General features: G+C 45.0%; 1 protein-coding gene across 1 annotated transcript in view; it reads right to left on the reverse strand.

Moving 5' to 3' along the window:
* Nucleotides 1-17,761, reverse strand: part of LOC110510170 (short transient receptor potential channel 5) — a 39,797-nt gene extending 22,036 nt beyond the window's left edge. Inside the window, exons 1-4 of the mRNA XM_036968037.2 lie at nucleotides 17,039-17,761; nucleotides 1,890-2,324; nucleotides 1,216-1,533; nucleotides 911-1,114 (exon numbers count right to left, since the gene is read on the reverse strand). Of these exons, the coding sequence (XP_036823932.1) occupies nucleotides 911-1,114; nucleotides 1,216-1,533; nucleotides 1,890-2,279 (912 nt within the window). The 5' untranslated portion in view covers nucleotides 2,280-2,324; nucleotides 17,039-17,761. The remainder of the gene's footprint in view (nucleotides 1-910; nucleotides 1,115-1,215; nucleotides 1,534-1,889; nucleotides 2,325-17,038) is intronic.
* Between the last annotated feature and the right edge of the window lie 6,144 nt (nucleotides 17,762-23,905).

Below are 23,905 nucleotides of genomic sequence, written 5' to 3' on the forward strand. Positions count from 1 at the left end.
TAGGTTCTCTTAACAGCCCCGCAGACCTGGAGAAGACTGAGAATTTATTACACTGCAGAGAGAAATACAGTATTCAGCTCACAACAAAGGAGCAGCCAAATGCCAGCATTCCAATCAAGAGGAGTGTGTGCGTGTGTGTATGTGAGTGAGGATGAGTGTGTGCTTTTGTTTGGCCCACACATATGTGAGGGTGTGTTTGTCAGACCTCTCCCGGGGTACAAAAGGGAAGGAAAGACAGCGTGCCAAATTTATTTTATACCAACAAAAAGAAGCAACAGAATGGCAGAATTCTCAGTGGTATAGTAAACTGTGAATAGATCCCTTTAGTTGGCAATGAGAGAACACAAGCCAGCTGATCACCCAAGCTCTCGACTTGCCTGTGTCTCGTTTCATTTAGACTTAAACGCTGTGACTCACTTCTACATGCTATTCCTGTAGATATTTTTTATAAATAGATGGTGAGATGACTACAATTTCTGACACAACTCAAATTGGTCCTGTTATCACTGTTCAATATCAAGACGATTTGTATTAAAGTGCTCGACCATCAAGCTTCCATTGTCTACAACAGATCTCTTCTAGTCACTGCTCTCTTCTCAAATGTCAGGTTCATTTCCTCTAGTGTGCTAGATTATTATTAGTCAAGTGTTTTGTCACTGTCACTGACAGCAACTGACATTTTGCTGCATAAAGAAATATCCTAGGAAACAACGCATGGAAATTCATCATTGGCACTCTAGTGATATTATCACAAGCATACAGGAAGATGTGCTTGTTGAAATAGGTAACACTGCCAGCATAGTGCCCAGTGAGCACTTCACCTGATACAGTGCCAATCCATTCAGCTAAGGACACCCTCACTATACCAGACAGACATCTTCTGCATGGCCCTCTCTCCTCTCCCTCTCACCTCTTTCTGGTGGTACTTGATGGCCAGTTTGAGCTTGGCCAGGTCGCGGCAGTCCTTTGGGTCCAGCTCCTCACTGAGGTAGTCACGGTGGTTGAGGATGGTCTCCAGCTCTCTGGAGCTCCTGGCCTGGTCCAGCAGGTCCTTGGCAAACAGCTTACACTGTTGGGACAGCTCCTCGTACTCCTGACGGAACTCGTTCTCCACCTGGAAGTCATAAACTAGTTAAAACCCCTTTATAAACCCTTCATAAACCCTTAACACGACTGGGACAGCTCCTGGTAATCCTGACAGAGCTTGTTTCCCACCTTGCTCAGTTCTTTCAGCTCCCAGCCCAGACGGAAGGCGGTCAGGATGGGGTCTTCGCTGGACAGGGCGATGAGGGACGGGCTGGCTAGGGTCTTGTAGACATTGAGGCGGGAGCGGGAGTGGCGCAGGCTGTCCACCTCGGAGCTGGACACGCACGCCACGCAGTCACAGCGGATCTGGTGTGGCCGGGGGATGGTGACTTTGCGCTGGACCAGCAGTTTGATGATCTCGTAGTTGTTGGTGTGAGCTGCCAGCATGATGGGTGTGATGTCAGGGGTAAACTCTGAGAACTGGGTATCCATCATCAGGTTGGGCACCTGGAGAAGAGAACAGGGGGTTGGGGTGGAGAGGGATTAATGAGTGCGCCCAGGCAAGAGCATAACCTGTATAACTTACATAACATGTATATAACCGGGAGAACATATACATAACATGTATATAACCAGGAGAACATATACATAACATGTATATAACCAGGAGAACATATACATAACATGTATATAACCAGGAGAACATATACATAACATGTATATAACCAGGAGAACGTATACATAACATGTATATAACCAGGAGAACATATACATAACATGTAACCATCATGCTAATTGGGCTACAGTAAGGACCTTGTAGGCCTAGGCTACTAGCTGAAATGTGCTCCTAAGGTCCACCTTACCTGTTTCTCTCCACTGGGCCTGCGGTGGGACAGAAGCAGTTCCACGGCGCCCACCACCTCCTTGCGGATGGCGTAGAGCAGCGCGTCGCCCACGTGCACGCCGTGGTTGAGCAGCAGCTCCATCACCTCCAGGTTCTCGTTCTCGATGGCGATGAGCAGAGCGCTGCGCCCCAGCGGGTCCAGGCAGTTCACGTTGATGTTGTAGTAGATCTCCGCCTCCTGCAGGGCCAGCTTCACCCCGGCATAGTCGCCCTTCTCCACCGCCGTCAGGTACGCCCGCTCCTCAACTGACAGCTCCGCTTCCGCCCGCACGATCTGCAGCGGGATGCGGTCGCGGTACGGTGAGTAGCTCGCCTTCTTGTAGTACAGCTGGGCCATGGGATTCATCATGTGCACACAGTCAGCGTCACTCACGACCTACTGGGAGATTGGAATCTGGGGGAAAACAAAAAACAGCATGGGTTCTTTTGTTCTCCACATATTGCGGAGTAGGACAGTGCTGAAAGCCTAAAATACTTTGTATGGCCATACAGCATTTACTGTGATGCAGCCTCTGCAGAAGTCAAAGCAAATATATATTTTGTGGTTCGCGGAGCAGCGCAGAGCTGTTGTGAAGGAAGTTGTCAAGGAAGTGAGTTTGTGTTTATACAGGACTTCCCGTCCTGACCTACTGTCAGCCAATCATGTCAATGCGGAGATATACGGAGCCCTCCAGATTGTTACAAAATTGGAGGATACGGCGCCTCCGACACACATTTTCGGATCGAGCATAAATTGGATTGCCAAATTCACACCACAGCGAGCAATGTCTTTTATTCCTGTCTTGGACTTATATTCTATTCACATAGAGGGTTCCACTCCTGCACAAGCCAGGTTATTGGCCCCATGCTAATCCGGTCATTTTTTCAGCCTCCTCCTATGATGTTGCTCCACACAGCTGAATGTATCAGTAGGATAAACGGGCTCTGTTTGATCACTGCAAGAGTTGTTTTTTCCAGGAAACTGACAGCAGAGGGGAAGAAGCCCATAGAAGATGGAACTAGTGGGGCCACCCCACCGCCATCACCTAGTCTTTCTAAAATGATCTGCCGAAATTGTTGCAACCCCTATTACTAGTATGTTCAACCCCTTTTTCGTATCGTCTGAGATTCCCATAGATTGGAAAGCTGCCGCGGTCATCCCCCTCATCCCCCAAACTGCTACAGACCTATATCTATTCTACCCTGCCTTTCTAAGATCTTTGAAAGCCAAGTTAACAAACAGATTACCGACCATTTCGAATCCCACCGTACGTTTTCCGCTATGCAATCCAGTTTCAGAGCTGGTCACGGGTGCACCTCAGCCACGCTCAAGGTCCTAAACGATATCATAACCGTCATCGATAAGAGACATTACTGTGCAGCCGTATTCATCGACCTGGCTAAGGCTTTCGACTCTGTCAATTACAACATTCTTATTGGCAAACTCAACAGTTTTGGTTTCTCAAATGATTGCCTCGCCTGGTTCACCAACTACTTCTCTGATAGAGTTCAGTGTGTCAAATCAGAGAGCTTGTTGTTCAGACCTTCGGCAGTCTCTATGGGAGTGCCACAGGGTTCAATTCTCGGGCCGACTCTCTTCTCTGTATACATCAATGATGTCGCTCTTGCTGCTGGTGGTTCTTTGATCCACCTCTACGCAGACAACACCATTATGTAAACCTCTGGCCCTTCTTTGGACACTGTGTTAACTAACCTCCAGATGAGCTTCAGTGCCATACAACACTCCTTCCGTGGCTTCCAACTGCTCTTAAATGCAAGTAAAACTAAATGCATGCTATTCAACCGATCATTGCCCACACCTGCCCGCCCGTCCAGCATCACTACTCTGGACGGTTCTGACTTAGAATATGTGGACAACTACAAATACCTAGGTGTCTGGTTAGACTGTAAACTCTCCTTCCAGACTCACATTAAACATCTCCAATTCAAAATTAAATCTAGAATCGGCTTCCTATTTTGCAAAAAAGCATCCTTCACTCATGCTGCCAAACATACCCTCATAAAACTGACCATCCTACCGATCCTCGACTTCGGCGATGTCGTTTACAAAATAGCCTCCAACACTCTACTTAACAAATTGGATGCAGTCTATCACAATGCCATCCATTTTGTCACCAAAGCCCCATATACTACCCACCACTGCAACATGTACACTCTCGTTGGCTGGCCCTCGCTTCATACTCGTCGCCAAATCCACTGGCTCCAGGCCATCTACAAGTCTTTGCTAGGTAAAGCCCCACCTTATCTCAGCTCACTGGTCACCTTAGCAGTACCCACCCATAGCACGTGCTCCAGCAGGTATATCTTACTGGTCACCCCCAAAGCCAATTCCTCCTTTGGCCGCCAATGACTGGAACGAACTGCAAAAATCACTAAAGCTAGAGACTCTTACCTCCCTCACTAGCTTTAAGCACCAGCTGTCAGAGCAGCTCACAGATCACTGCACCTGTACATAGCCCATCTGTAAATAGCCCATCCAATCTTCCTCATCCCCATACTGTATTTATTTATTTATTTATCTTGCTCCTTTGCACCCCAGTATCTCTACTTGCACATTCATCTTCTGCACATTCTGCCATTCCAGTGTTTAATTGCTATATTGTAATTACTTCGCCACCATGGCCTATCTATTGCCTTATCTCTCTTATCCTACCTCATTTGCACATGTTCTATACAGATTTTTCTACTGTATTATTGATTGTATATTTGTTTATTCCATGTGTAACTCTGTGTTGATGTATGTGTCGAACTGCTTTGCTTTATCTTGGCCAGGTCACCATTGCAAATGAGAACTTGTTCTCAACTAGCCTACCTGGTTAAATAAAGGTGAAATGACATTTAAAAAATAAAACCTCATAACCCATCTGCCACCCCCCCCTCCCCCCCCCGCCACCCCCTCATAACACATCTGCCACCCCACTGCCACCCCACTGCCACCCCCCCATAACCCATCTGCCACCCCACTGCCACCCCACTGCCACACCCTCAATACACATCTGCCACCCCACTGCCACCCCCCCATAACCCATCTGCCACCCCCCTGCCACCCCCTCATCACTCTGGTTCTCATTCCCCAACCAGCCAGAGCCAGTGCTGTGGCCCCACACAGGGCCTGCAGTCTCTGGAGCTCCAGTCACATATTCATGGCACCACATGGAGAGGGAGTGGAGGCTTGGGGGTAGCGCACCGCAGGTGATCAGCGCGGTGCGCTACCCCCAAGCCTCCACTCCCTCTCCATGTGGTGCCATGAATATGGATGTGTGTGACTGGAGCTCCAGAGACTGCAGGCCCTAGCGGGGCTGTGTGGGGCCACAGCGCTGGCTCTCCTCCCAACCATGGATGGGAGGGAATTTGGAGAAGGGGTGTCGAGGGGTGATGGTAGACCCCTCCTCCTGACCCCTCATGTCTCAGCCTCCAGTATTTATGCTGCAGTAGTTTATGTGTTGGGGGGCTAGGGTCAGTTTGTTATATCTGGAGTACTTCTCCTGTCTTATCCGGTGTCCTGTGTGAATTTAAGTATGCTCTCTCTAATTCTCTCTTTCTCTCTTTCTTTCTCTCTCTCGGAGGACCTGAGCCCTTGGACCATGCCTCAGGACTACCTGGCATGATGACTCCTTGCTGTCCCCAGTCCACCTGGCCGTGCTGCTCCAGTTTCAACTGTTCTGCCTGCGGCTATGGAATCCTGACCTGTTCACCGGACGTGCTACCTGTCCCAGATCTATTATTTGACCATGCTGGTCATTTATGAAAATTTTAACATCTTGGCCATGTTCTGTTATAATCTCCATCCGACACAGCCAGAAGAGGACTGGCAACCCCTCATAGCCTGGTTCCTCTCTAGGTTTCTTCCTAGGTTTTGGCCTTTCTAGAGTTTTTCCCTAGCCACCGTGCTTCAACACCTGCATTGCTTGCTGTTTGGGGTTTTAGGCTAGGTTTCTGTACAGCACTTTGAGATATCAGCTGATGTACGAAGGGCTATATAAATACATTTGATTTGATTTGATTTGATAGGAGAGAAATTGACTTTAGAAGTGTGCTTGCTTTTCCCTCAGCCTGGTCTTGCATGAGTGAGCCCCCTGCTTCAGGGCCTCTGCAGGAGATATGGGTCCACTTCAAGCTGAGCCATGGCTGACAAAACACTCCACATTCCACTGTATTTTCTGCAGCGTGTGGATGGCTGGGTGGTTTAAGTGCTGCTGGTGGGAGCTTAATCTCTTGGGGACGGTGACCTTGGCAAGACTGTCACTACCTCAGGTACCTAGGGACCTGCTCAAATCACTTAGATTTGACAAACACAGTAAGGTGATTGGCCAGACCGGCCACAGAGGGTGGATACGTCTGTACATAAGCCAATCTTGTTAGCCCCTGATCCCTTGGTAATTGAACCAACCATTGACTTAATCAATACAACTGAGCCACCCTTTGAGGTGGCTGACATGCTGGTGTTGACTTTGTCCTGGTAACACCAGTATTACATTCCCTCAGGCATAATGGAGATTGAAACACTCCAAACACATAGAAAAATTATTGGCACGGAATCTCGAGGAGGGATACTCAGTGGAACGTGTATGCTGGGAGTCGAGAAGCGAGTGAATTATTTAATAAACAAACAAACATGGACAAAACAAGAAACACAAGCAGCGTATAGACATGAAACAGAAGCCAAAACAATAATTCCTGGGGAAGGAACCAAAAGGAGTGACAGATATAGGGAAGGTAATCAGGAAGGTGATGAAGTCCAGGTGAGTCTGAAGAGGCGCTGGTGCACGTAATGATGTTGACAGGTGTGTGTAATAATGAGCAGCCTGGTGACCTAGAGCCCCAGAGAGAGGGAGTATACGTGACAGTACCCCCTCCCTGATATGCAGCTCCATCTGCAGGACACCGACCAAATGGACCCCGGGAACCAGGAGCGGACCGGTCGCCTCTGCTGAGGCGCGGGAACCTGTCGATCCAGCTGAGGCACGGGAACCTGACGAGCCGGCTGAGGCATGGGAGCCTGCCGAGCTAGCTGAGGCATGGGAGCCTGACGAGCCGGCTGAGGCATGGGAGCCTGCCGAGCTAGCTGAGGCATCCTCTGTAGACTCGGCAACACATGCTTGACCGGCCAACCAAGTCTTGTGAACCTGACATGCCGGCTGAGGCATCCTCGGTGGCTCCAGCAGCGGCACACGGACCCGACGTCACCAACCAACACAAAAAACACTGATGCTCCCCTTTGGTGAGGCGGTATTCTGTAACGTGTACACTGAGAGTCAGGAAGCAAGTACAGGGAGTGAATAATTGAATAAATAGATGAATATGGACAAAACAAGAAACACGAGCAGCGCACAGACATGGAACAACGAAACAGAAACAATAACGCCTGGGGAAGGAACCAAAGGGAGTGACAGATATAGGGAAGGTAATCAAGGAAGTGATGAAGTCCAGAAGAGTTTGAAGAGGCGCTGGTGTGCGTAACGATGGTGACAGGTGTGCGTAATAATGAGCAGCCTGGTGACTTAGAGCCCCAGAGAGAGGGAGTATACGTGACAGTTAGATTGTGTTCGCACCAAATTGTCACCTTGGAAATGCATTCCTGCGTCAGCTGTAAATGAGGAGGAATATGTATAGTGACAACTAATAAGACATGTCCCAGAATACCAACAACAACCTCCAATGTGTAATACAGCTATCATATCTAATACTAAGCATTATTATTATTCCTTTGTGATAAGCTTTGGTAGCATCGTTCCAACATGGCTGTTTAATATCTACTGTGCTCAAACGCTCATGCTGTTCCATATCTCTTCAACAGACCAGGCTGGCAGCTGCAGTGCACAGAGTGCACAGTTTTTCAATGTGGGCAATATTTAGCATTAAATGTAGGTGAACCAAGCAAAGCCAACCTTATGCCCAGCACACATCCCCTATCTGTCTTTCTAACGGAGAGGACTAAAACTGGTCAAAGCAATTACATAAATCACCTCCTTTACAATCTCAATTCACATGCCTATGAAATATTAACTCTAAAGTCAATGATGTCTGTTGTCCCCCTCCATTATCAGATAGTTGTTCTAGAGCTTGCTGTTACAAATAACCAACAGAGTTACGCCTCTGGAGGGACTTCTGGGGTCGCAGGTCCATGACTTATTCAACATTATTTACTGGAATGAGACAGGGTTACCGTGGTTTCTCCTCATACTCACAAACTAATACACATTTATAAACACTCATACACATTCAGACAAACCCACACACAATCAAGGCCCACCAAACCGTGCTCTGTGTTATTAAGGAAGCAAAGGTAACCTGCCTAAATGATTACCGCCCCGTAGCACTTACGTCGGAAGCCATGAAGTGTTTGAAAGGCTGGTCATGGATCACATCAACAGAATCATCCCGGATACCCTAGACCCACTCCAATTTGCATACTGCCCCAACAGATCCACAGATGACGCTATCTCAATCACACTCCACACTGCTCTTTACCACTTGGACAAAAGGAACACCTACGTGAGAATGCTGTTCATTGACTACAGCTCAGCATTCAACACCATAGTGCCCACAAACCTCATCACTAAGCTAAGGACCCAGGGACTAAACACCTCCCTCTGCAACTGGATCCTGGAATTCCTGACAGGCTGCCCCCAGGTGGTAAGGGTAGGCAACAACACATCTGCCACACTGATCCTGAACACTGGGGCCCCTCAAGGGTGCGTGCTTAGTCCCCTCCTGTACTCCCTGTTCACCCACAACTGCGTGGCCAAACACGACTCCAACACCATCATTAAGTTTGCTGACAACACAACAGTGGTAGGCCTGATTATCAACAACAATGAGACAGTCTATAGGGAGGAGTTCAGTGACCTGGCAGTGTGGTGCCAGGACAACAACCTCTCCCTCAACGTGAGCAAGACAAAGGAGCTGATTGTGGAATACAGGAAAAGGTGGGCTGAACAGGCCCCCATTAACATAGACGGGGCTGTAGTGGAGCGGGTCGAGAGTTGGTACACATCACCAACAAACTATCATGGTCCGAACACATCAAGACAATCGTGAAGAGGGCACGACAACACGTTTTCCCCCTCATCCTGACCGGTTGCATCACCGCCTGGTATGGCAACTGCTCGGCATCTGAACGTAAGGCGCTACAGAGGGTAGTGCGTACGGCCCAGTAGATCACTTGTGCCAAGCTTCCTGCCATCCAGGACCTACAGTATATACCAGGCGGTATTAGAGGAAGGCCCAAAACCTTGTCAAAAACTCCAGTCACCCAAGCCACAGACTGTTTTCTCTCTGCTACCGCATGGCAAGGGGTACCGGAGCGCCAAGTCTAGGACCAAAAGGCTCCATAACAGCTTCTACCCCTAAGCCAGAAGACTGCTGAACAATTAATCAAATGGCCACCAGACTATTTACATTGACCCCCCCCCCCCCCCCCCATCTGTTGTTACACTGCTACTACTCACTGTTTATTATCTATGCATAGTCCCTTCACACCTACCTACATGTACAAATTACCTCGACTAACCTGTACCCCTGCACATTGATTCGGTACCGGTACCCCCTGTATATAGCCTTGTTATTATTATTTTATTGTGTTACTTTTTATAATTTTTTACTTTAGTATATTTAGTAAGTACTTTCTTAACTCTTTCTTGAACTGCATTGTTGTATTCGGCGCATGTGACAAATAAAGTCTGAATTTATTTGATTTAATATGTAAACAAAACCCAAATCACTTGAACCTTTTCAAGTTACACATACAGGTATTGTCTTCGCTTTAGAGGCTCCTGAGCGTTCCTGTCAGCATCCATGACGCCTTCATCTCTAACCACAATCCCACAGGATGTCTGAATTATATAGCCTACCCTTCACTCCAATTATAGTGTTGAAGGCTAAATAAAAGAGTTTGGCATTGTTAAAATAAACCTACTGTAAATGACTCCTTATTATCTAGTGTGTCATCTTACAGCATATTATTATTATAATTATTATTATATATGCTCCTGGTGTACTGTAACCTAATTAGTGTGGTGACCAGAGTGGTGAAGTGATGGGTGATATTAGGTTAAAGACTGTGAGGCATGGTGTTGATCATCCCTGTCCATGTGCTTCTCATTACTGTGTTGACTGATGTACAGACCACACATCTGCACCACCCCACACCACACTCCAATTACCACAAGACAAATAGCCTACAATGGATTGGCTTCTCGGGAGTATATTTTTCTCTCTCAAGTGCATTTCAACCATAGAGTTAAATAAAGGACTCATCTTAGGAACTACTTTAAATGTTAGGAGCCCTCAATGACAATGTCCATGCTAAAACAGGTTATATCCATCTACAGTCCTCTATCTATCTCTATGATTTCAACCAACAACAAGACTGAGGGCAGTGCTGCTTCAATCATGTTAAATATATATATATATCTACCATTATCACTTAAAACTCTAAAAAGGTGCTATCTAGAACCTAAAATGGTTCTTTGGCAGAGAGACCACAGTAACATAATGAAAATGACTTGATTGTTTATCAAAACCCAAAATGAGGATATTCAATTAACTGTGCAGGATGTGTAAATCAGGGGAGATTAAATACATGAGGAAGTACAATGGAACCAGCTGTGGGTGCTCGGTAATGTCATGGTGAACACAACCGATTCGCTGCACTTCTGAAGTCTTGTGAGCTGCTAGAGTGGCCCTGCCCGCCTGTAGGTGAAGAGAACCACTGTAGAGGACATGGATATTTCCGACTGATGTTTCATTGCTATGCCCAGCAATAGAAATGCACTCATTGATCAACTTGCATAAGAGTTGTCTCCTGACGTTCAGGATTGGTTCGGCTCATTCTATCAGGGGCTGGATACCTGGCACTTCATAAACTAGCTGCCATAGAACAAACACACTGGAGATGTGGAAAGCTGGAGCAATCCTCCCTGCTCCAGTACAGTATAGAGGTGTAGGGAGTTAATAAGAATGTTAAAAACAGTTTAATTAAAACTAACTGCCTTCAAATGTGTTCAATTGTGCCAATAGATGGTCTGCCATTTGATGAGTGAGACTTCTGGCTCTATCACTATGGTGAGAACTATACATCTGGAAGAAAATTAGGTACTGTGTCCCTAGTGGCATTAAGACTGTACCACTGTACAAACCTCCAAACAACATTCATTTAAGAAATTGCATTGTGTCAGTTCAGGTTCAAGGGAGTCCTATATGTGTCAGATGAAGTACCACAATTCAATTCAGCAGGCTGAACGTGCTTTTAATCCTGAAGCAGACACAGAGAACTTATCCACCCAGGAAATGCGAATAGGAGGCAAGATGCTTGTTTACTGCATCACAGACATGATAGGAAGGAGGAAAGAGAGAGCGAGAGAGAGAGAGAGAGAGAGAGAGAGAGAGAGGGAGGGAGGGAGGGAGAAGGAGCGAAGGAGGAGGAATCCACCAGAAGCACCATGAGAAATGTAAATCTTCCGCTCAACTGTGTGTGACTCGTCCACACTTCCTACCCCTGAGACATTGTTTCTCACAGCCCATCAACTGGGTTAGGCACAAAGCTCAACAATGACTCTAATTATTATCACAACACTTCTAATACTCCTCCTCAGAGAGATGAGTTATTCTAAACATTACTTTCTTTACTCATCACCCACTGTTGGGTTCATTTTCCACCCACGTTACAGTGAACTCGGTGTGGTGTATCCAACGCGGACAGAGAATTATGACTAGGGTTGCAAAGGGAAGGTGTATTATTGGAAATTTGAGGAAGTTTACCAGTAAACAACCAGAATGTTAGTATCTTTTAAGGATTTTATGTGATCTATATCTAGTGGCCCTTTTGGGTACTTCAGATTATCAAAGGTGTCGGTAATTAGCCCTTTCTCTGGCCTTATCACATGTCATATATATGAAATAATTAAATAAGATGATTTTAAAATTAAACATGGAATGACAAAGTTTTAAATCATTGTTCTAGATGTATACAACAGGTGGGTCTAATCCTGAATGCTGATTGGTTAAAAGCGCATTCCAGCTGATAAATGCAGATGTTCCATTTGACTGTAAATACATGGCAGTTCTAAATGTGTCCATCACCATTAGTGAATACCATTGATGTTAAATCCCTTATGGAAAAAAACACTTGAATTTCAAATGTGAACACATAAAGTGTTTTTAAAAAAAAGTTATTTAATGTGATCACGTGATCTTATGTGAAGTTAATGTAACAATATGTAAAGCAACATGTGATAGCATGAAACTACACATGTAAAAACAAAAAAAACAGTTTGACGCCAGAAACAGGTTTTCATATTTCATGTGAAATCATGTGATTTTCCACATGTGAAATCATTCGGGTTTTTTTTTGTAACAGATATGACGGTTTCAGTATGAAATGTTAATGTTTCGGCATCAAACTGGTGGCATTTGGGGAAAAGGTCAATTGCACAGGTAATTCCAAATAATGCCTTTGTTGATTACATGTTTTTTTACTTAATTTGGCTATTTTGTCTTAAACCATATGGTCTATCTAATAGAAAGTCATGGACAATATTCTAATATAAACCAACAAAGTTATGATAGATTTCCATAGATTTTCTGTTAATTACCAAAATTACTGAAGATTCCGGTAACTTTGGTAAATTACTGGTAGCTTTGCAACCCTAATTATGACAAAGGGCAGATTCTTAGAAGCACTAAAGAAGCATGAACATTTGATTCCTCCTGCACTACCTACTGTATTCACAGCGAGGAACTAACTACAGTACATGGCGTAATCATTGGTTTTAACACATGGCTTAGTTAGAGGATAGGTTCAAACATAGTCTCAGGTGTGGAACCACAGGTGTGATTTCAAAGCACACCTGAGACATGCAGATGGATGGAGAGACTGCTGCCTTGGGGAAATGTAACGTCCATCTGGACAATGCAGCACATCTATGTGATGTGGCTTCTGACAAGTAACAGATGTAGATACTATGTATATATGTGGAAATGTGGAAAAAGTAAAACGGGTCTGAATACCTTCCAAATGCACTGTATAAAACACACAGAGTGCAAAGCTGTCATCAAGACAAAGGGTGGCTATTTATAGGAATCTCCAATATAACATATTTTTGATTTGTTTAACAGTTTTTTGGGTTACTACATGATTCCATGTATGTTATTTCATAGTTTTGATGTCTTCACTATTATTGTACAATGTAGGAAAAAAAGAAAGAAAGAAGAACCCTTGAATGAGTATGTGTTCTAAAACTTTTGACTGGTAGTGTGTATATATATATATATATATATATATATATATATATATATATATATATATATACACAGTGTATTCGGAAAGTAATCAAACACATTGACTTTAACCACATTTTGTTACGTTACAGCCTTATTCTTAAATTGATTAAACATTTTTTTCCTCATCAATCTACACACAATACCCCATAATGAGAAAGCAAAAACAAGGTTTTAGAATTTTTTGCAAATGTATTAAAAATAAAAAACTTAAATATTACATTTACATAATTATTCAGACTCTTAACTCTTTGTTGAAGCACCACTGGCAGCGATTACAGCCTTGAGACTTCTTGGGTATAACTCTACAAGCATGACACACCTGTATTTGGGAAGTTTCTCCTACTCTTCTCTGCAGATCCTCTCAAGCTCTGTCAGGTTGGATGAGGAGCATTGCTGCAGAGCTATTTTGCAGGTCTCTCCAGAGATGTTCGATCGGGTTCAAGTCCGGGCTCTGGCTGGGCCACTCAAGGACATTCAGAGACTTGTCCCGACGCCACTCCTGCGTTGTCTTGGCTGTGTGCTTTGGGTCGTTGTTCTGTTGGAAGGTGAACCTTCACCCCAGTCTGAGGTCCTGAATGCTCTGGAGCAGGTTTTCATCAAGGAACTCTCTGTACTTTGCTCCGTTTATCTTTCCCTCAAACCTGACTGGACTCCCAGACCCTGCCGCTGGAAAACATACCCACGCCATGATGCTGTCACCACCATGCTTCACCGTAGGGATGGTGCCAGGTTTCCTCCAGACATGGAACTCTGGAGCTCTGTCAGAGTGACCACTGGGTTCTTGGTCACCTCCCTGACCAAGGCCCTTCTCCCCGATTCCTCAGTTTGGCCAGACATGCAGCTCTAGGAAGAGTCTTGGTGGTTCCAAAATTCTTCATTTTAAGAATGTGTTCTTGGGGACCTTCAATGCTGCAGAAATGTTTTGGTACCCTTCCCCAGATCTGTGCCTCGACACAATCCTGTCTTAGAGCTCGATGGACAATTCCTTCAACCTCGTGGCTTGGTTTTTGCTCTAAAATGCACTGTCAACTGTGGTACCTTATATAGACAGGTGTATGCCTTTCCAAATCATGTCCAATCAATTGAATTTGCCACAGGTGGACTCCAATCAAGTTGAAGAAACATCTCAAGGATGATCAATGGAAACAGGACGTCTGAGCTCAATTGGGAGTCTCATAGCAAAGGGTCTGAATACTTATGTAGATAAGGTATTTCCTTTTTTATATATACATTTGCAAAAATTGTGTGTGTGTGTGTGTGTGTGTGTGTGCGAGTGCATGGAATCATCCATAAAATGCCCTGGTAAATTACTTAATTTTGTTTTATTTGGCATTGCGGTACATTGCTATCGTTCAAGCTGAATTTAGAGAACTGAGCACAGACGTCAATTCAACGTCTATTCCACATTGGTTCAAAGTAATGCTTTTTTTTAAAGACATGTAAACAATGTTGATTCAACCAGTGTGTGCCCAGTGGGTTGTATCTGTTTGGAGAACTTGGAACATATGTCTAATGACTGTACGACAGGAGGAGGAAGAAGAGATTAAGAGGAAGGAAATTATGTGTGATTGTTTGTTTAGTGCTGTGTGAGGTGAGATTAGATTAGATTAGGGCTGTAGACTTGCTAAGAACACAGTAGCACACCTCTTACAGTAGTTTGATTGAATATGTGCATTATAAATGAGGAAGAGAGTTCTTTCAAATTAAATTCAAATGTATTTGTCACATGCTCCAAATACAACAAGTGTATACCTTACTGTGAAATGCTTACTTACAAGCCCTTAACCAACCGTGCAGTTCAAGAAGAGTTGAGAAAATATTTACCAAATAAACACCGCCTATTATATAGGTCCTGGATTGCAGGAAGCTTGGCCCAAGTGATGTACTGGGCCGTATGCACTACCCTCTGTAGCGCCTTAAGGTCAGATGCCGAGCAGTTGCCATACCAGGCGGTGATGCAACCGGTCAGGATGCTCTCCATGGTGCAACTGTAGAACTTTTTGAGGATCTGGGGACCCATGCCAAGTCTTTTCAGTCTCCTGAGGGGGAAAATGTTTTATTGTGCCCTCTTCATGACTGTCTTGGTGTGTTTGGACCATGATAGATTTTTGGTGATGTGGACACCAAGAAACTTGAAACTCTCGACCCGCTCCACTACAGCCCCCTTGCTGTTAATGGGGATCTGTTCGGCCCACCTTTTCCTGTAGTCCACGATCAGCTCCTTTGTCTTTCTCCCATTGAGGGAGAGGTTGTTGTCCTGGCACCACACTGCCAGGTCTCTGACCTCCTCCATACAGTCTCATCATTGTTGGTGATCAGGCCTACCACTGTTGTGTCGTCAGCAAACTTAATGAGGGTGTTGGAGTTGTGTTTGGCCACGCAGTCGTGCATGAACAGGAAGTACAGGAGGGGACTAAGCACACACCCCTGAGGGGCCCCAGTGTTGAGAATCAGCATAGAAAAGTGTTGACCACCTGGGGGCGACCAGTCAGGAATTCCAGGATCCAGTTGCAGAGGGATTTGTTTAGTCCCTGGGTCCTTAGCTTAGTGATGAGCTTCGTGGCCACTATGGTGTTGAACGCTGAGCTGTAGTCAATGAACAGAATTCTCACATAGGTGTTCCTTTTGCTCAGGTAGGAAAGGGCAGTGTGGAATGCGATTGAAGTTGCGTCATCTGTGGATCTGTTGGGGCGGTATTCGAATTGGATTGATTCTAGGGTATCCGGGAGGATACGGGAGGATGATGTGAGCCATGACCAGCCTTTCAAAGCACTTCATGGCTTCCGACGTGAGTGCTACGGGGCGGTAATCATTTAGGCAGGTTACCTTTGCTTCCTTGGGCACAGGGACTATGCTGGTCTGCTTGAAACATGTAGATATTACAGACTCAGTCAGGAAGAGGTCTGTCCTTTCGTATCTATCTTACAAATCATACGGAGGAAGAATCATTGGCGTGGTATTAACTTGCAGGCCCAATTGTTTAATTGTGTTTCAGTCCTTTTAAAAGGTTGAGGACAAGTCATGTTGAAGTGCTTAGGAGGGTCCATGTCTCTGTTAAAATAAGCACAAAGTGCCAAAGCCTGGCTAAACACATGCTTTAAAACCCTCTCAACACAATGTGGTGTTTTTACAGTGAGTGGGATTATTGTCTGTGGTAAGAGAGGTTTACTGGTAAACTACAGTAGATGACGCCCCGTGTTTTTATCTCAGCAATAACAAGGGATAAATCAATAACTCATGGCTGATGATTTCCACAGGGATACACAATCTATTTCAACTAGAATGACAGCCCATTTTCCTATTTTCTGCATTAATGATGGATTTAGATAGCCCTTTCCTGCAGTCGAAGGACCAAATCACCCCCTAGTGGCCTCATGGGGGGAATGTTAGTAATATTTTTCATAATTTCATAATTTCTAAACATACTTTTTTAACAGCCGAAAATCCTGTGTTTCTATGTCAAACGGTTCTGTTATATTTCATGTTGGGGTTCAAACTCAAAAGGTAATACATTTCAACTCCATATCTGACATGACACCGGTGTCTTCTTTATTTATATAAACCCCGTAACCATGTATTGTAGGTGTATACTTTGGTTTCAAAGTAGATTTGTTTAAGATTACCAAGAAACCCACTGCAGTAATTTAACACAGCTGATTGAGCTCCTGCAGATTAAATATGTACACTGAGCCACCATTTCCAGTGTGTCAGAAAGGGAAAGACAAACACTAGTCCGATCGTTCACTCTGGAATCTGGATCATACTTAGTCTGACTATGGAGATGCAATGTTTACACGTGGATTGAAAAGATAATGAGGAACTTACCTGATGCAGATTTTCTACATTCTCTATTTCTTTATGTTTCCCTACCAGTCTGTCCCTTTTCTGATTACTTCTAGATCATTTTTTTATGGTGATTGGGTGATCCTGTTAGAATTGGTGGGATTCTTATCCAATCCTCATGGTCGGTGGCTGTGGCTCCAAGAGACGTCTCTCAGCTCCCACCATGGAGCAGAGAACTCGAATCGGGAACAGGGAAGGCTGATTACCCAGAATCTCCATCCCTATACTCCTCCCCACTGCGGGGTAAAATAACAAGAGCACCACTGATAATCCAGGAGGTTTTCTCTAGCATCAGATAAGAGACTGATAAATGGCTGGGTACCTTCTCTCTCTCTGTAAGAAGGGGTGTCTGTGGTGTTCTAGCTCTGTTCTGTTATCCTGCGCTCGTCTCACCCCACACAGGTTGCAGTGCTCTGCTCACTCCTCCCTGATTGGTGTAGCGGCAGGGCCGGGGGCTCGCCGTGCGTTTGCCGCGGTTGTCATGGTGTTGAGCGGAGTGTGGTCACAGCGGCAGCTGCGGCAGATGCCCTTCTCCAACCCCTCTCGGTCTCTGTCAAAACTGCCAGCTCCTCCCCTCCTGTCTGTCTGTCTGTCTGTCTGTCCTTACATCAGACTCCCCTCTTTGGCGCTTTGCTTTCTCACTCTCTTTTCTCACGCTCGTCTTTCTCAACCCTCCCTCCCTCTCTCCCTCCTCCTCGTCTATCTGTCTCCCCTCCTTATCACTCCTACACCAGCCTCCTCTCCCCCACTCATTCATCTTCAGTATCTGCTTGTATAGGGGCTGTTGATGTCAGCTCTTCTCTCTCTGCTCCCTAAATTGCAGGTGAAATTAGTCATCCGAGGCTAATCAAGGATCAAGGGATTTTACATGGCTTTACCCATTCCTGCCTGTCGCCACCAATCCTACAGAGTTTAGTCTATAATTCTGCAGTTCACCATTTGCATGCATAATCAATACATGAACCTGTAATGTAGGCTACCTTGTGTTGCATCTAACCAGACTGTAATTGTGCTACCCTAATTGTGTTAATTGAATGGAGCCCCATGTATTCTGGTGACTCTCCATATGGATCCAGACCCATTGTGGGGATAAATGAAGAACCTTTGAAATGACAATAGGAGAGAGGATATGTGCCAGCGATGTGCTCAGCCTCATGGAAAGCAAGACAGGCGAGCAGAGAGTGAGGGGATCATTGATTCACTGTGGTGTTCGTTTTCCCCAGTCAGATGACATTACCTATACAGGAATGGCTGGCTTGTGGCACTGCAGACGACACACACTGCAGACGACACACATAGCAGACGACACACACAGCAGACGACACACACAGCAGACGACACACACTGCAGACGACACACACAGCAGACGACACACACTGCAGACGACACACACTGCAGACGACACACACAGCAGACGACACACACTGCAGACGACACACACAGCAGACGACACACACAGCAGACGAGACACACAGCAGACGACACACACAGCAGACGACACACACAGCAGACGACACACACAGCAGACGACACACACTGCAGACGACACACACAGCAGACGACACACACTGCAGACGACACACACAGCAGACGACACACACAGCAGACGACACACACAGCAGACGACACACACAGCAGACGACACACACAGCAGACGACACACACTGCAGACGACACACACTGCAGACGACACACACAGCAGACGACACACACTGCAGACGACACACACAGCAGACGACACACACAGCAGACTACACACACAGCAGACGACACACACAGCAGAAGACACACACAGCAGACGACACACACAGCAGACGAGGCGTATCTAACTACTCACTAGAAACAATAACAGGCCAACTTAGATTCAGTGTGTCACTGGCATACCAATATCATTCTGAAAAACATGCCCGGTCTTTAATAAGAATGCAAATGTAGCGCCAGCAGGTATTCACAAGATGAAAAGATCTGAGGATGTCCCACACTGCTTCTGTTCAACAAAAATTAATTATTTTTTTGTTCTTCGAAAGACTCCATCCAAATCCCCTGATTGATTACCCATGCTAACGATTATCATCGTACATCTGTATCACATAGGGATGATTTGATAGCCTAAATCCTGCTCAGACAATCTCCCTGGTTAGTCTGCAATCCAGTCAACCACACCTAATCTTTAGAGTGATTAATTTAATTACTTGATGAATTTAGAAAATCCTGTAATTAGAAATTGGCAATGTGGGTTATTCATCAAGATGCAGCCTGGACTGTGGCTAAACTCTCTTCCCCATAGTGCTGTTTCCTCATCTCTGCTCCTTTGATGGCTTGTGGGTCTTGACATCCATAATGTATACAATGGGTCTGTTCTCTAATTTATTCCTGCTGAAATAAATCCTGCATGATGTGGCTTTCCATGTTTCTCTTCATTTGTCTGAGGCAGGAAAGAATTGTCTCAGTAAACAAAGAGAGATGGGGGGGGGGGGGTAGCTTGGTCTTGGTTATTCAGGTTTGATTATTAGATTGTTATTTAAATTAGGCAAAAAACATGGCTCTATATATCGTCAGGAAAAACATCAGAATAAAGGTATTTAAATAACCAAAGGAAATATTTGGGTCACGAAACAGAAAAGGGACGACAAACAGAAGAGAGAGAGAGAGAGAGAGAGAGAGAGAGAGATGCTCAATTCTGAGAGGGTGGGGATAAGAGATCATTCTGAGAGGGTGGGGACAAGAGATCATTCTGAGAGAGTGGGGACAAGAGATCATTCTGAGAGGGTGGGGATAAGAGATCATTCTGAGAGGGTGGGGACAAGAGATCATTCTGAGAGGGTGGGGACAAGAGATAATTCTGAGAGGGTGGGGACAAGAGATCATACTGAGAGGGTGGGGACAAGAGATCATACTGAGAGGGTGGGGACAAGAGATCATACTGAGAGGGTGGGGACATATGCTGTCATGGGTGCACAGAAGCTCCCCCTCGCTCTCTCTAGTCTACACTGGTTTAGAGGGGTTGGTGAATCTGGGAAAATTAAGCAGCTTGTGGCCAAGAGCAGAGCACATACACAGGTTTTAAGAGGTTAAGATTACAGGAGGGAGATTTGTTTGATCAATTATCTTCTTATGTTGGACAAATGTCTATGTTGATTGTGGGCTATTATGGCACAGTCTGTTGGACAAATTAGGTTTGTGTAATATGCCCACGTGTGACTGAGCAATGATATACTTTTAGATACCCATTCCAAACCAATGCACAATGAACGATTTCACAACAGAGAGTGGTATATCCAGGAAGTAAGCGTGGTGATGTAACCATATATGAAATATAAACCTGCTAGGTAGGTCACAACACGCCAAATGGCTAAATGTATGATATGTATATTTAAATGATCCGGCAACAACATGAAATACCCGTAGTGCTGTTTCTGATTTTACTGTAAGTCACAGTCAAAGTCTCTTAAATTGTCATTTGAACTGTGATGTGTACTGGTTACCCAGGTTTCACTCCTGTGTGTACTGACCAAACAGGTCCCAGGAGTACAGATGGATACCCAGGAAATCTGGGACGGTAATGACAGAGGGCCAGTGGATCAATAGAGACATTACACACTGCAGCTAGCTGACAACAGCACTGTCTCACTCTGATAGCCTCTCAGCACACACACTACCGAAACAACCGAGGGCTTTCTGGGATCATGTTTCAATATGGTCCCCCCAGGACGACACTGGCCCTGTGAGACACAGGGGGACAAGATTGATCACTGAGGCCAGGTTCTAATCCCTTGTTTTGGTATGCCTGCGCCCATGTCCTGGTAACCTCCCTGGTAACCTAATGTTGCAGGCATAAAATAAATGCCTGAAACTACCCCCCCCCCCCCCGCCATGAAAAATACTACAGTTTACTATAGAATACTACAGTTTACTATAGAATACTACAGTACTGGGTGACGTAAGAAGACGTGTTTGAGAAACGTTCCCAATTAAACTATTATTTTAAAGTCACCCGAATACCGAAAATGTCTTCCGCGGCCAGCACTGCTGCAGAGTCTGAGGCCTTGTCTATGACCACGCCTGTAGTTGAGCTAGCTAAACAGAGAAGTAGCCTAAAAGAGGATATGGCTTCTCTCATCAGAGCCACCAGACTTGTTAACGTGCTGCTGTGCTGTTTGTTGCTAACGTTTCTTTGCTACCTGCCAACTTTACGTGTTTTACTTTTTTATTACCGTTTTATATTTTTTCTTTTTCCCCCTCGCTCAACTTTTTTCATTCAACTTTTTCACTACGGACACTTTATCTGGACATGGTTATACACAACCTCCACCAGCCAAAGCTAAGATGTAACATTAACATGATGCCTTCTAATTGCAGTTGCTGTACTCATAATATACAGGAGAATGATCGCCTTATGGAGAGGAAATCTGTGCTACAAGCCCAGCTTCAGACGCAATCGTTAGGCAAGGGTAATTTCAGTGTAGGAAAGGATGAAACAGCGTCTGTGCCACCAATAAGTACAGATAGTAGTATAAATCCCCTCGCACAGTCCCTGCAGCCGGACAATCTTCTCATGGCTTCTGGAAGGAAATGCTGTAGGAATACTCAACCGGTGTCACTCATTTAGACGACAGAAACTTTCAACCGGTTCTCCCTGTCACGTTCTGACCTTAGTTCCTTTGTTTTGTCTTTTGTGTTAGTATGGTCAGGGCGTAAGTTGGGTGGGTTGTCTATGTTAGTTTTTCTATGATTTTCTCTTTCTGTGTTATGCCTGATATGGTTCTCAATCAGAGGCAGCTGTCAATCGTCCCTGATTGATAACCATATTTAGGTAGCCTGTTTTCCTTTGTGTTTTGTGGGTGGTTATTTTCAGTCTTTGTGTGTCTGCACCAGATAGAACTGTTTCGGTTGTCACTTTGTTGTTTAGTATTTTTGAAGTGTTCAGTTTCTTATTAAAAAGATGAACACTAACCACACTGCGCTTTGGTCCTCTGCTTCTTCCCACGACAGCCGTTACACTCCCCATTAAGCAACGAGTCAGAGCCCGCGTCTTCTCTGGTCTCTCCCCTTCCCGTCACGGGGTCTGAGATGCAGAAGCCTCCCACCATTAGCTCTGACAAATTGAAAACCCTAGTCATTGGCAACTCCATTACCCGTAGTATTAGACTTAAAACAAATCATCCAGCGATCATACACTGTTTACCAGGGGGCAGGGCTACCGACGTTAAGGCTAATCTGAGGATGGTGCTGGCTAAAGCTAAAACTGGCGGGTGTATAGAGATATCGTTATCCACGACAGCACCAATTACTGTATGTTAGGATGAAACAGTCAGAGGTCATCAAGCGCAACATATCTTCAGCATGTAAATCAGCTAGAAAGATGTGTCGGCATTGAGTAATTGTCTCTGGTGTCTCAACTGTCTCAACTCAATCACTGGTTGAAATCTGTTTTCTGCCCCTCCCAAAATATAGAATTTGTAGATAATTGGCCCTCTTTCTGGGACTCACCCACAAACAGGACCTAGCCTTGCCTGCTGAGGAGTGATGGACTCCATCCTAGCTGGAGGGGTGCTCTCATCTTATATATGAAAATAGACAGGGCTCTAACTCCTCTAGATCCAGAATGAGAGAGGGTGCAGGCCAGCCAGCAGGCTGTTAGCCACCCTGCCAGTTTACTGGAGTCTGCCACTAGCATAGTCAGTGTAGTCAGCTCAGCTATCCATATTGAGACCGTGTCTGTGCCACGATCTACAGTTGAAGTCGGAAATGTACATACACCTTAGCTAAATACATTTAAACTCAGTTTTTCATAATTCCAGAGATTTAATCCCAGTAAAACTGCCCTGTTTTAGGTCAGTTAGGATTACCACTTTATTTTAAGAATGTGAAATGTCAGAATTATAGTTGAGAAAATTATTTTTTTCAGCTTTTATTTATTTCATCACATTCCCAGTGGGTCAGAAGTTTACATACACTCAATTAGTATTTGGTAGCATTGCCTTTAAATTGTTTAACTTGGGTCAAACGTTTCAGGTAGCCTTCCACAAGCCTCCCACAATAAGTTGGGTGAATTCTGGCCCATTCCTCCTGACAGAGCTGGTGTAACTGAGTCAGGTTTGTAGGCCTCCTTGCTCGCACATGCTTTTTCAGTTCTGCCCACAAATATTCTATGGGATTGAGGTCAGGGCTTTGTGATGGCCACTTCAGTACCTTGACTTTGTTGTCCTTATGCCATTTTGCCACAACTTTGGAAGTATGCTTGGGGTCATTGTCCATTTGGAAGACCCATTTGTGACCAAGCTTATGTCTTGAGATGTTGCTTCAATATATCCACATACTTCTCCTACCTCATGATGCCATCTATTTTGTGATGTGCACCAGGCATTCCTTCAGCAAAGCACCCCCACAAAATGATGCTGCCACCCCTGTGCTTCACGGTTGGGATGGTGTTCTTCAGCTTGCAAGCGTCCCACTTTTCCCTCCAAACATAACGATGGTCATTATGGCCAAACAGTTCTATTTTTGTTTCATCAGACCAGAGGACATTTCTCCAAAACGTACAATCTTTGTCCTCATGTGCAGTAGCAAACCGTAGTCTGTATTTTTTATGGCGGTTTTGGAGCAGTGGCTTCTTTCTTGCTGAGGGCCTTTCAGGTTATGTCGATATAGGACTTGTTTTACTGTGGATATAGATACATTTGTACCTGTTTCCTACAGCATCTTCACAAGGTTCTTTGCTGTTGTTCTGGGATTGATTTGCACTTTTCACTCCAAAGTATGTTCATCTCTAGGAGACAGAATAAGTCTCCTTCCTGAGCAGTATGACGGCTGAGTGGTCTCATGGTGTTTATACTTGCGTACTATTGT

Source organism: Oncorhynchus mykiss, chromosome 29 (genome assembly GCF_057628025.1).
Source record: "Oncorhynchus mykiss isolate SJ-2025 chromosome 29, ASM5762802v1, whole genome shotgun sequence".
In the NCBI taxonomy this organism is placed as follows: domain Eukaryota; kingdom Metazoa; phylum Chordata; class Actinopteri; order Salmoniformes; family Salmonidae; genus Oncorhynchus; species Oncorhynchus mykiss.